The sequence below is a fragment of the Dasypus novemcinctus genome, chromosome X (assembly GCF_030445035.2).
Source record: "Dasypus novemcinctus isolate mDasNov1 chromosome X, mDasNov1.1.hap2, whole genome shotgun sequence".
Classification (NCBI taxonomy): domain Eukaryota; kingdom Metazoa; phylum Chordata; class Mammalia; order Cingulata; family Dasypodidae; genus Dasypus; species Dasypus novemcinctus.
Window position 1 is genome coordinate 15,513,260 of NC_080704.1, and position 14,211 is coordinate 15,527,470.

A 14,211-nucleotide genomic window follows, 5' to 3' on the forward strand; every position below is an offset into this window, starting at 1 on the left:
ACGATTCCCTAAAAACTATTGGCGTAACCCCCAACCATGGCTGCCTGTGGATGGGATGGTAGTTGGCTAGTAACACAGTTTTGAGCCATGAAATCAGTGTCCCATGATAAATATGTTCAGTCCAGGGGAGGAATGCATATTTAAAGACACGATCGCATCTCTAAATAAAGCAAGTGGTGATTTCAGGATGTAAACAGAGCTTTTTAGGCTGGAAGCATTTCAGTGGTTCTCAAGATTTTTTCTCCTCATCTTTAATTCTACAAATTCTGTTTACAGATTTTAATATGTCAGCAAGAAGATTCCACGTTTCCACTGCAGAACCAAGCTACTCTATGGACCAGAGTGTGTGGCTCATGACCACTCGCAGGTGCTGCAAGGCCACGTCAACATTCTGCCTCACCTGGCCGGACCACAGGGCTTCCCTCTCTTACAGACCTGAGCCTGGAGAAAATCTATATCCAGTTTCAGTTTCAGGACATGATTTTTTGCCTTCATGGCCCATCTGGTCCATCACCTTGAGGTTCTGCTCTACCTGTGAGCCACCCACTTCAGATCACTTTCCTCCTTGCTTATTTTCGCTTCTAATTTTGGCTCCGGTACCCTCACCATTTCTGTTTGAGCTTCAGAGAGGCTCTGAACCTCATTCAGCTTGCTTGAGCTTAGCATTTTCATCTTTCAGTGCTTCCTAACTTACCTGCAGCAGCCGAGCTGCCTGTCTCCCAGTCTCCCTGTGGGCTCTGACCTTGACATAGGGACCCGTTTGCCAATCAGAGGCACTCCAAGTCCATGATGGGGACAGACTCGGGCCCTGTCAGCTCTGAGGGGCTGGAGAAAAGGGAAGCTTAAGTGCTACTGGATGAGGTGCTGGCAGTGACCCTCAGCTATGGAGTCCACTCCATAGCTGACAGCAGGTAGGTGTCAGTCTACCAGTCATCCTTGTCCTCGTCCAGGAGGTCACTGGCCCCTGTTGGGTCTTGGGAAAACAGTGGCTGCCGGAATTCTAGGCCATACCCCATGGTCTGGGGGTTAGGGGGTTGTGTTCAAGCCCCAGGGAGTGCCCCATGGCTTCCTTTGAGTAAATCCTACTATTGGTGGTGACCCCTCTTGACAGGTTGAGATTCTTGGTTTTCAGATACTCATTTCAGGAGAATGGATTTGCCTCTTCAAGATCTTCAAGTTTATCATCTCTAACCTGTGTCTCATGGTCCCTGATGGACCTTGTTTAATACTTTTCCCCTTTCCATAGCCCAAATTGTCTAGAAAGATGAGGCTCCTGGCTCGGCAGAATGCGCTGACACCCAGGTGGCGTGTGTAGGCCAACGTCACCATGGGCCTGACCCCTACCCAGCCCGGCAGCAGCTCCATGGCCTGGCCTGCAACAACCGGCCCAGTTGTCCACCACTCCTCCATGCTGCTTGCCCTGTTCCACTTCTTTTAAACTTCCTCTAGATTTTTCCAGTTAAATGGCATTTTGAAGACTCCTTAGTAACAAAATAAGAAAGGTGTGGTTGCATTGCCTCTGAATTTTCCATCCTACGATAAGTACCAAAAAGTAATCAAAGCCAGACTTACTGCTCTTCATCATTTCTCTGCTAACTGGTAACCACTTGCCATAAACATGCAAAATGGACAAAATGGTGTGGAAAAGGAGACCAAGAAGTCTGGAAATGACCAAAAGATTACTACAGGAACCGGAGGATGTTAAATGGGGCTTTTCCTGACTCACAGTTCCATCCAAGGCCCCAAAGCTGAGCACAGTATTAAAAGACACCTGACAATCTATGCAGGACTTACTAAATAGTGAGCTCCTAACTGCTCGTCACCTATGGTCCCTCACCTGTTTTCAGCATATGAACAGAAGAAGGCAATCGAGATCCAGGAAGAGAGTTGTTAGTATTCTGGAAGCTTCCTTTCCTCCCCTGTAGACAGGGACTTGGCTTGGCAAGAACCCTCTGCTTGCAGTGCATGGCGGGCACAGAGCTGCTGGGTTTCTCCCATGGCCTGTGGTATACATCAAGCAAGAAGTTGGGTTTGGATTGTCTTGGAAGGACCTTGCCCAAGAGACCTGCCTGTTGGTGAGGTGACCCAAAAGAAAAAAGGCTGTGTGGGATGAATTGCCAGTAGCAGGACTGAGTGGTCAACCAGTCGGTGTGTCACCTCAATTGGATGAGGGATTGATGTTTGATATTAGATTGGACTGGGCTTTTAAAGACCTAACAATAAAATTGTTGCATTATACCTGAAATTGACAGGAAAAGCTGAGATTTGCTCAAGCCTCAAGCTCCAACCTTTGAGTAGACAAGGGGTAGGGGAAAGAGAACCATCAGAGTTTGTTTCAAGGTAATGGGGAGAAATAATACTTTCTTCCTGCTTATATCCTCTGGAACCCAGCCTGTACAATAAACTAGATTTATAGTGTCTCACTTCGTTCTTTGGAGAGAAACAATCTTTTCGCAATAAATTTATGAAACTAAAATCTCTTAGATTATATCCAGGATGGATCTGCAGCATTCTAACAGTTTTTAAAAACAAATGAACTAAAAAGAAAAAGGCATAGCTTGGCCCCTCGGGTCTTAACACGAGGACTTAGTCCAGAGGAAATGGGTGCCAACTGCACCCCTTCATAAATTAGGCATATGGACACAGGATCTGAAGAGACATTTCCCCTAAGAAGATATGCAAATGACCAATAAGCACTTGAAAAGATACTCAACATCATCAGCCATCTGGGAGATGCAAACTAAAACCACAATGAGATGCCACCTCATAGGCACTAGGATGGCTATTATAAAAATGGCAGATGAAACAGTGTTGGCAACATCCAATCCCGAGCGAAGCCCTGCTGCTTTTTAAAAAAATGCTATCTACTATTTATTAATATTTTATTTCTAAAAATGATACTTAGATTATACAAATGTCACATAAAAAATATAGGGGATTCCCATATACCCCGCTCCCCACACCTCCCACATAGCCCCGCTTCTTTGACCTTGCCCGAAAATTACCTTAAAGTAGGGAATCAGCAAAGCAGGGGGCTGCGACAGTCTCTATTTCAACCATCACTTAGGTTTTATTGGGGCCCTTGTAGGGCAGAGAATGTGCACAGCAAAGAAGTCCGGGATGGACATGGCTACCTGATGAACGCCTACTACTTTTACATTAACTGGGGCATGATAGGGGTGCAGTACATCCCTGCTGAATTAATTCCTGAGTTAAATCGATGATTCACAGTCATGTCCAAGTTTATATCAACATCTAGCTGAGTGAGCGCTGTCTTGACTGTCTAGTTTGTAAGCAGAGAAAGTAAGTTTTAGAGTAGATCAAAACAGGGGCTGTCAAAAAGCCTCCTGGCGGCGCTTTTTTCCCTTTCCGAGGCCTGCGCCGGCCTCTCCGCCCCCAGCCGTCCCTCCTCCTCCTAGAAGCCGCGGGGAGGCGGCCGCAGCCTGCTCTGCGCAGGCGCCACTTCCCAAGCACGCCCGCGCTGGTTCCCAGGGGCGTGTCCTCAGGCCCGGCGGCTTTGGAGTGGTGGAGCCGTCGCCGTCCCGCCCCGCCCCCCCCGGCCTGGGGACCGGAAATTCCCTCGTGACGCGAGACGCTCGGAAGGCCCCCGGCTCCGCCTGCGCCCTTCGGTGAGCTCAGCCCCGCGCTTCCCGGGGCCGCTGCCCGGGCGACAGGGGAGCCCGCACCTGTCGCCCGCTCTCGTGCGGAGAGGCTGTCCCGGCGCCCTGGGCCGGCTAGGCCCGCAGGAGCCCAGACCGCCGTCTTCCCGCGGCAGCCGCGGCGGCGGGGGGGGGGGGGGGGGGGGGGGAGGGGAAGGGCGGTGGAATCTTCGGGGCCGCGGGGGCGTGGCTGCGGCCCCGCTCACCGGAAGCCCGCCCCCCGCGCGCCCAGCGGCGTTTTCGCTGGCGAGCCGCGGAGCGGGAGAGGGACCCAGCGCGGTGCCGCGGAGGAAGCGCCGCCCAGGCGGCGTCTGGCTGCCTTCCTCTCGGGGCCGGGCGGGGCTGCCTGCGGGGCGGGGGCGTTGCGGGGGATGGGGCTGGAAACTCCCTGCGGATGGGGAATCTGGTTATTGCTGCTGTTCCCAGCGTCTGGAAACCTCTTTCACTTTCTTTTTCTCTGTACTTTGCAGAGTCTAGGCAACCTTAGGGCAAATGTGTGCGCCTTGCCCATACGATCGTGTCGGTTAATATTTGCAAGCATCCACTCACCTGGTATGCTGGCCCTGTCTAAACTCTAGCAGAAGCTAGGAGCGTGGCTGTGCATCTAATCATCTACATTAGCATATGTTTCCATAGGGTGGCCGCTAACTACATATCACCAGTGAGTACTTGAAACGTGGGTGAGACCGAATTCAGATGTGCTGGAAGTATAAAACAGCGAATTTTGGAGAATTAGTAAGAAGAAAAAAAAAAGTACAATACCTCAATAATTTGCTTATGTCCATTGCATCTTGAAATGACAATATTTTGGTACACTGGGTTAAATAAGGTATACTATAATTTCTTGTGTTTATATTTTTAACGCGGCTACTAAAAATTATGTAAGTTATAAGTTATATATGTGGCTTGCATTATATTTCTTTTGAGCAGCACTGCTTTGGAAAGGGGTCAGCACACTCTGGGTGGCTGACAAAAGCTTTATTGGAACACAGCCACGTCCATTCATTTATACTTTGTCAGTGGCCGTTGGTCACTCTACCAGAGCACCGGCGTTGAGTAAACCATACCCAGACTGGATGTACCACAAAGCTTAAAATATTTCCTGTACTATCTGGTGTTTTAGCAAAACAAGTTTGCAGACCCCCTGCCTTCTCTGGACAGTACTTGCAAGGTGGTGGACGTTTTTAACCCTTATAATCATAGACCTGTGTAATTGACAAACTACCTCATTTAATTCTCATATAAATCCTAGGACATTGGATTTTTCTCCGTTTGGTGAAAATTTGAGAAAATTGAAGCACGGGATGCTCAAGAAACTTGCCCAGCATGCTCCACACTGCTTACTTCTGGGAACTGAACTTTCTTGATCCTTCTCCCCAAATGACTTGACTCCTAGGCCCTTGGTTAGCCTACTGTGGGCACCACAGCTCCAGGAGTTTTTAAACCAGAATTGGGATGGATTGCTTGCCAGGGAAGGAGCCTAGGGGTATGGACTTCTGTAAGATGAAGATAAGCAGTATACCTTTCTCAAGGGCTTATTATGAGGCTTGAGATGACGTTATGATGCATATGCTGGATAAGCATATGTTGCCTTCCGTTGTTGAAAAGTGAATTTAGTGAGGGAATGAGTATTGGGAATTTGGGTGCATCGTGACAATAATTACCATCACTAGTTGTAATTTGTAGAGGAGCATTGTGCACAGTGGGTGCTTTTAATATTTTCTGATTTAATGGGACTCATCTAGCAAAAACTGGAGTCAGAGAAGTGTCTGAGTGTTCAGGTCAGGAGCAGAAACGAGCTGTCTTTGGGAATGACGACCGGCAGCCTAACCAGGAAGGTCCTGCTGCAGGAGCACATTAGCATAGGTTGTGTGTGTGTGTAGGCAAGGCACAGAGCTGTGAAATAGGCAGCGTCTGTCAGTGGTTCAGGGTGATGATGGGGAGGCCCAAAAGGGGAGGCCTTTCACCCGTGGGAAACACGGGGATATCTTGCCAAGATCTGTGCCAGAGCTATTTGAAACTGGCCAGATGCTGGAGAGCCCAGATCAGGGTGTACAGCGCATGTGTTTCCTCCAACCAACCTGTGTCATCCTTGTGGAGACCCCACGTATTGTAATTACCCAGTTGTAAGTATTCCTTCTATTAGACTGTCAGCTCCTTGGGGACTGGCAGAGACAATCTACAGTATTTATCTCTAGGCACAACATCTGGCACATACTAGAGACATATTTGCTGAATGAACTCCATAGCGCTCTAAACTGGACACACAGCTTACTTTGACTTTTTAGGGTAGTTCCCCAGGTTTTGTATTCTGGTCACTTGGACACTGTGCCCTGCTAGGGCTATGCAAAGATTTCTATGCACAGCATAATCCCATGAGGCGACTTGACGGGATTTAAATGCTCTTAAAAAGATGGAGGAGAGAGAAATAAAAGGACAAGTGAAGGGCAAAGTGCTCTTTGGCTTCTTAAACACGAATACATTAACTTCTATAGATTTATATGAGTAAGGAAAAAGGTTTGCTGGCGATACCAGCTGCTGTCTTGGTTGCACTTGAAGCCCCGAGGCTGCGGTTAAAATTCCCCTTCAGAATCACCTTGAAATTCTGGCCCTCAGTTGAGAGTTCTGACCCTAGTTAAATATTGCTTAACCTCCTTGTGGACATTCTACACCTGTCTCTTTATTAACCACCTTTCTAACCTCCAGCAAATATCAATCCTAATCTGTTTGCTAGGAATGCCTAGAGAAGGAATACAGAACAGGGAATGAATATTTAGTTTAAGGAAACTTTCCAACAAGTGAGGTGGTGCCGAGTGTCTTCAGCGGTTTGGAAGCTTGCATTGTGATCTGACCGCTCCACTTCCTAAAAATCTCCAGCAGAAAGTTCTGAGATAAAAGTTCAGCAATTGAGGATGTTTTTTTATTTTTCGGTTTATTTTATTTATTTATCTTGCCTGCTCTTTGTTTACAGAGCCTTCGAGTCTTTGGAAGGTGTCTCTTACTGTTTTCCATCTTTAAAAGTGGATCTCAAAAAAGGAAGAAGACTCATCTTTAAGTACTGATTCTTGATAATTAGAAAAGTTGACACTTAAAATCCTGAATTGACGGGCCCCCTGAGTGACTGTTAAGCTGAATTTTAAAAAAATGACTGCCCAGGTTTTCTACATTCCAGCACCCCATGGTGGTAAAAATCAAGACTCAGAATCTGGGAAGGTGCTTCACAGTCCCAGCAGACCCAGCACAGAAAGGCCAGTAGGAGCCCCATAGATATGGCCAAGCCTGCTTAACTCTGCATATTTTGGGGTTGAGTTTGAGGGGAGATCCAACTCTTGGAGAGTCAGCGGTAGACTTTTCTTAAAAAAAACTTATTGTAGTGACATATACAACTCAAAATTTCCCATTTTAACCACTTTCACATATGCAATTCAGTGGTATTAATTACATTCACAGTATGGTGATACCATCACCTATATCCATTACCCCAACTTTTTCATCACTCAGCCATAGACTTTTTTTTTTTTAAGGAGATATTGGGGATTGAACCTGGGATCTCATACATTCGAAGCAGGTGCTCACCCACTGAGCTACAACCGCTCCCCTCACCATAGACTTTTTTTTAAGATTTGTTTTATTTATTTCTGTCCCCCCCCCCTTTGTTGTTTTGTGCTCGCTGTCTGCTCTCTCTGTCTGTTATGTGCTTGTCTTCTTTTTAGGACGCACCGGTAACTGAACCTGGGACCTCCCATGTGGGAGGGAGGCACCAAATGGCTTGAGCCACCTCCACTCCCAGCCATAGACCTTTTTTTTTTTTTAAAGATACTTAGATTACATAAACGTTACATAAAAAATACGGGGGATTCCCTCATGGCCCGCTCCCCACATCTCCCACACTTTACCGTAGTAACAACATCCCTCATTAGTGTGGTACTTTCATTGCAATTGGTGAACACTTTTGGGAATGTTGCCACTAAGCATGGATTATAGCTTACATTGTATTTAATAGTGTGCACTCTCTCCCACCCAATTCCGTAGGTTATGGAAAGATGTATAATGGCCTGTATCTGTCATTGTAATGTCATTCAGGACAATTCCCAAGTCCTAAAAATACCCCCGTATTAACACCTGTTTTTGCTTCTCCCTTCCCTCAGAACCTCCAATGGCCATTGCCTCCACATCAATGATATAATTTCTTCCATTGCTAGAATCACACTAAGTTTATAGTAGAATACCAGTAAGTCTACTTTAGTCCATAATTCATTCCCCAATCCTAAGGACTCTGGGATGGTGATGCCCACTCCACCTCTAATTGAGAGGGGGCTGTGTTCCCATAAGGCCGATGGATGGGACTCTCTTGCTTGTAGTTGTAGACTCCCTCTGTTCCTTAGTATGGTGGTTGTCCATCACTTCCTTGTAGTTGTCCTGGGTGAGACCAATGAACTGGAGAGTAGGTGTTGCAACTCTGTTGAGATTCAGGGCCCAGCTGGCACAGCAGCCATAGACTTCTGAGGGAACTGTGAATGCTAATATGGATGCAGAACTGCTGCTGATGTAGCACCTTTAAGAGATAATGTACAAGTTTGACTTCTTGCTTTGCCATGTCTTCTCATAAGACTTTTAGAATCAATTTCTGGCCAAGAAACAAAAACAGAATCGCCCCTTTCCTCAATGGATTCAAATGAAAGCTGGCAATAAGATCAGGTACAATTCCAAGAGACGACATTGGAGAGAACTAAGCTGGGTCTGTAAGGAATCACATGTGATAACTCCCATGCTTACACAGTATCAAGTTCACTAACATCTTGCCATATGCAGGTGAAAGAGACATCCTTTCTGAATAGTTGGACTTACTTTATTGGAGGAAAACACTGATTTTTTCTTGGTTTTTATGCTTCGGCATAAATAACTTGGTTCAGTAATAAATATGTGAGACCTTTTGTTTGAAAGAAAAAAAAGACAATATGCAGATTCCAGAAAGAAGATAAAGGTTAACTGGTCCATTTATAGTCCTTTTCAATAGGCAAGTACTTAAATGTATATAGTTTATCATGAAATTATATTAGACTAATAAATTTTCTGTTCATAAAAATAATACATGCTCATAGTAGGAAATACAGAACAGGGTGAAAGAGCACATGATAAGTCACCTAAAAACTTAACATTCAGAGAATGCTACTGTTTAAAGTTTTCTGATTCTCTCTTCAGACTTTTCTCTTCATGGTAGTTTATAAATAAAGTTTTGATCTGACCGTAGAGTTAAAAAAAAAAAAACAGCTTTATTGAGATATAATTCACATACCATACAAGTCACCTTTTGAAAGTATACAATTCAATGGTTTTTAGTATATTCACAGTTGTACAAAAATCACCATGATCAAGAACATTTTCACTACCACCACCCACCCAAAAAAACCTCATACCCGTTAGCAATCACTCCCCTTTTCCCTCCACCCCACGTAAATCCCTATCACAGCCCCAGGCAACCGCTAATCTGCTTTGTGTCTCTCTAGATTTGTTCCCCTTTTGCCCTGTTCCTCATTCTTTCACGTTCAGAAAAGTACCACTTAAAGATTATAAAAGCTAGTAATTCAGTGATAGAGCTGAATATGGGAAAAAATCTCTGCCCAGTAGCACCACATCGATGCTAGTGCTGACGCTGGCCTGCTTTTCATTCCCACAGTTCTATCCACATGAACTGGCTGACCTGGACCTAGAAAGATCATTGATTTGTGTAACAGTGGAGATGGAAATGTTGTAACAGATCATCCAATAAAATAGATACAGACAAAGATGCAGACCGTTTTAGTCTTTTTTTCCAGGTGTGTTGATCATCTTATAGGAAACAGAACAAATGTGCACACAGTTTTAGCATGAAAATTTCTGGAGGTTCTTCTAAGTTTCATAGGCTTTCTTGTGCGCCTTTTAGACATCAGAGCACACTAATAGTCCTGCAGGTGCTTAAGCAAAAAAAGTTATTTTAAACAGAAGAGGTTATACTGGCAAAATTCAAGAGAGATACTGGTATCTTGAAGGTAAATTGCTGTGTGCTGTAAGATAACTTTTCCAGTGCCTGAAAACAAAACGAACAAAAACCTGCATACTCCTTAACTACTTAAAGTGCAAATCCTAGTCAACCGCAGACTCTCTCCTCAGTCTTAGAGGTGGCAGGTTCAGAGCCCAGTGAACCAAGGGAGGGTAAGGGGATGAGGATGGGGCAGACCCATACTGTCACCATTTTCAAAACGAGTTCCATCTGAACAGAGGAGATGGACTGTAACTTCTCACCTTGGGCAAAGCTGGCAAGTCTTCAAAGGTAACAGCGTGGCTAGGACTCAGCATTCCGTTTCGATTCAGCCAAGTGCCCTGGGCCCAGGCTGCTAGCATGAATGATGTGTCACTTGAAACTCTCCATAGGTGCTCTTGCTCCACCCACTGCTGGTCTGACCTCTTTCCCCAACTCTTTCTCTGATGGGCAGCAGCTCAGTGTATTTGCTTGGGGCACCTGGGTGTAGCCCAGGAGTGGCAGCCGGTAGTCAGCCACTGGCAGTACCGTGAGGCTGTCACTGTGCTGGGAGAAGGAGAATGGGCACTTTCTGCCAGGGGCCAGAGTCTTCAAGTTCAGGATGTAAGACATCCCCTCGAGCGGCTTGGCATGGCGTGGCTTGGGGCAGCACCAGCAAAAACCCCAACAAGCCTCTTTTAAGCAAATGGTAATGCAGAAGTTTTTTGTGATGCTGTTTTTTTTTTCTTTTTTAACCACTGTGTATTGAATTTTTGAAACTAAGACCATACCATATTTCAGATTCTGTTTGCTAGCATGTTGCAACCGTCTGGGTTGCGTAACTCTTTCCGAAAATACTCAGTAGGTAACTGGCAGAAAGTGCCATTTTGCTATTGGGAAGCTGTGGCTAGCCGAAACAAGCTTGAGAAATCTGAAACCTCTTTTTCCCTTTTCTTTGCAGCTGTAAAGATGTGTGACAAGAACCGAATCGCTGCCAGAGCTCTACTTATTGAGCAACTAATGTCTAAAAGGAATTTTGAGGATCTTGGCAACCACCTTACTGAACTAGAAACTGCTCATGTGAATGAGGAACATCTGCAGAAGACAGATGTGGTCAGAGTTGTGTACAGGGTCCTCAAAGACTGCCCCACAGTGGCTTTGAAAAAGAAAGCCAAGGGCCTGCTGTCAAAGTGGAAAGCTCTTTATAAGAATGCTCTTGTCAAACCAACAAACAACCCTAAATTTTTCCCTGAGAGTGGTAACAAAGAAGAAAATTCAGTACTTTTTCATGACCCAAGTCAAGCTGAGCTATCAGACGGCTCCAGTTCCGATTATCCACTACCATCCCAAGATATTGCAAAAGCCACTGAAATGACTATGCCAGGAAATAACGCTATTCAAGTGGAGCCTAAGGAGGGGGACTTCAAGGGTGGTGATCCTCAACCCACTGGCAAATCAAGTGAGTTGCTGGATTCCACAGTGCCCGTGAGAGCTAAATGCAGAGAGCTTCTTTATGAAGCTTTAACGAGTTCTTCCACAGATCCACCAAAAGCTGACGTGTGGCAGACATTTGCAAGAGAAATTGAAGAACACATTTTTACCCTTTATTCAGGAAACCTCAAAAAATATAAAACCTGTATCAGAAGCAAAGTTTCCAACTTGAAGAATCCCAGAAATTCTCATTTACAACAAAACCTGCTCTCCGGAACCATGTCTCCAAGAGAATTTGCCAAAATGACCATTATGGAAATGGCAAGCAAGGAACTGAAGCAGTTGAGAGCTTCCTACACAGAAGCTTGCATACAGGAGCATCACCTTCCCCAAGTAAATGATGGCACAGAGACAAATAAAATAAGATGCAGACGCTGTGAGAAATACAATTGCAAGGTCACCGTAATTGCTAGAGGAACACTTTTCCTTCCAAGTTGGGTGCGGAATTCAAACCCAGATGAGCAGATGATGACCTATGTGATTTGTAATGAATGTGGGGAACAGTGGTACCATAGCAAGTGGGTGTGCTTATAATTGTAAATGTTCTCTTAACCAAGGTAACCCAAACGGTGCCTTTTGTCAGTACTTATGCAGCCCTTTTATGCTGTCATTACAATCTTATACACACTAAGAAAGTAGTTTGCTGAAGCTATCACTGTCACCAAAAGTTGATAGCTTGGGGAGAGTGTGCGGCTATGTCAGTAATTTGCATGGTGCTTTGCAGCCTTTGGTACCTTGCTATATGCAGTGTAGGGCTGAGAGCCTTTCAGGTACCCTAGGAGCCTGTTAGGAATGAGTGTGAATCTGTAGTTCGGCAGGATCCTCAGGTGATCCTGTTCATGAGAGTTTGAAAAGCTGCTTTGGCCATAGACCTGTAGTTCTCAGCAGTGGCTGCATATTAGAACCACCTGGGGAGCTTTCAAATCCCACGGATCGCATCCGCCTTAGAACAATTAATTCAGAATCTCTGGGTTAGGGCCCAAACATTAACATTTTTTCAAGGTGATACTGGGGATTGAACCCAGGACCTTGTACTTGTACATGCAGAGCGGGCTCTCAATCATTGAGCTACAGCTGCTCTGCAACATTTTTTTTTAAACTCCCCAAGTTATTCTAAGGTGCAGGCAGGGTTGAGAGGTACTGATAAATGGGTTCTCACTTGATCCGTTTTACAGCTCTAAGAAGAGAGTGTTCTGTATGCTTTACAGATGAGGAAACAATTCTCCAGAGATGCTGTGGCTTGCCCAAGCTATCCAACCATAAATAGCCTTACTCAAAACTGATCCCAGGTTTTCTTTCCCCAAATTCACCATCCAAGACGGCCTTGATACTGACTTACGAGAAATGAATTCCTGGAGTTTTGGAACTGACTGACTGGTGCTTTCAGACTCCAGTATTTTGTGGCTACACCTTACCCCCACTCTTACTACTCCCCCCCCCTTTTCTCACTTTACAAGTGAGGCTTGGACTATGAAAGTTACTCTACTACTCATTCCTCAGAATTTGTTTAGAATCCTCTTGCTTGCTTTAAGGAGTGGGGTAGGTTGTGGGGTTTCCCCTCTTTACGCATGTTTTTCCTGGGCACTCCTTGACTGTGACATTTAGTCTCTGGTGTTAGGGGGTCTTCATATTCCAAAGGGCATGGGTGTGAGGTCTGAAGCCCAGGATGTCCTGGCGTTTTGAGGCTTTTGCAAACAGTACTTAACCTATCCGTGTAATTGTTTAAACACACAAGCTGCCTATAGGGTTAAAGCTGGGTTTTCCCTATAATGTTCATTGTTTTTAAAAGAATTTGAAAAAGTTTATTTCTGAGTTACCTGTAAGTCTACTCATTCTCACTAGTTCCTTTTCCCCAACTTCTCTAACTTCCTTTGTCAGCGCTCTTAGGCCTTACTGTAAGTATGTACGCTTCATCTGTGTCATGACAGAATTCCCCAAAAGGTGTAGAACACTAAAATGTATTTTTGCTTTCAAATGATTTTCAATAGGTTGGAAGCCATCAGGTATGATTCTAATTTTTAAAAAAGATTTATTTATTTCTCTCCCCTTCCCCCCACCCACCCCACCCCACCCCACCCCAGTTGTCTGCTCTCTCTGTCCATTTGCTGTGTGTGCTTCTGTGACCACTTCTATCCTTAACAGCGGCACCAGGAATCTCTGTTTCTTTTTGTTGGCGTCATCTTGTGTCAGCTCTCTTGTGTGTGTTGTGCCGTTCCTGGGCAGGCTGCACTTTCTTTCATGCGGGGCAGCTCTCCTTACAGGGCGCACTCCTTGCACGCGGGGCTCCCCTACGCGGGGACACCCCTGCGTGGCACGGCACTCCTTGCGCGCATCAGCACTGCGCATGGGCCAGCTGCACACTGGTCAAGGAGGCCCGGGGTTTGAACCAAGGACCTCCCATGTGGTAGGCGGATGTCCTATCCATTGGGCCAAGTCCACTTCCCTGATTCTAATTTGATATCTTTTTTCTCTGTAGCTTCCTGCTTATGTGATTAAACATTAGTCCTTGAAAATGTAGTGCAGAGAAATTTACAAAGTCATCTCAAAACAGGGCATTTTCAGGGGGGTAAAACTATTCTGTATGATACTGTAATGGTGGATACATGACATTAAGCATTTGTCAAAACCCATAGAACTGTATAAGCAAGAAGTGAATACTAACGTAAACTATGGGCTTTATGTAAATTATGTGTCAGTGTTGGCTCATCAGTTGTGGCAAATGTACCACACTAATGCAAGGTGTAATAGGGGAAATTGGAGAGGGAGGGGGAGAGGGGTGAGAATTCTCGGTACTTTCTGTGCACTTTTTCTGTAAACCTAAAACTGCTCTAAAAATAAAGTTTATTTTGAAAAAAAAAAACACCTCAGGCTTTAAATTAAAAAGAATGGTAAAAGAAAGTTTTGCAATGTGTGGCTTCACATGACTTGGAATGATCTTAAAAACTTCAGTGCTCATGAAAGAATTCACCATGTGAAAACCAAGTTTGATTTGTTCATGTCAGTATTTGGGTTTTGAGGTGTTTGGTGTTTTGTTTTTGGTAAAAGTTTTTATTTTTGTTGGAA

General features: G+C 45.1%; 1 protein-coding gene and 1 pseudogene across 1 annotated transcript; one reads left to right on the plus strand and one right to left on the minus strand.

Annotated features, from left to right (window-relative positions):
• Positions 1-229: 229 nt before the first annotated feature.
• On the minus strand, positions 230-1,410 carry LOC101427855 (endosome-associated-trafficking regulator 1 pseudogene; annotated as a pseudogene).
• Positions 1,411-3,555: 2,145 nt separating this feature from the next.
• On the plus strand, positions 3,556-14,008 carry TCEANC (transcription elongation factor A N-terminal and central domain containing). Its single transcript, XM_004459118.3, has 2 exons — positions 3,556-3,629; positions 10,619-14,008. The coding sequence occupies exon 2, from the start codon at positions 10,627-10,629 to the stop codon at positions 11,680-11,682; it is 1,056 nt and encodes a 351-aa protein (XP_004459175.1). The 5' UTR covers positions 3,556-3,629; positions 10,619-10,626; the 3' UTR covers positions 11,683-14,008.
• The last annotated feature ends 203 nt before the right edge of the window (positions 14,009-14,211 follow it).

Bases quoted from the DNA above. Each gene is read 5' to 3' on its own strand.
- TCEANC (XM_004459118.3), top strand. From the start codon at position 10,627: ATGTGTGACAAGAACCGAATCGCTGCCAGAGCTCTACTTATTGAGCAA.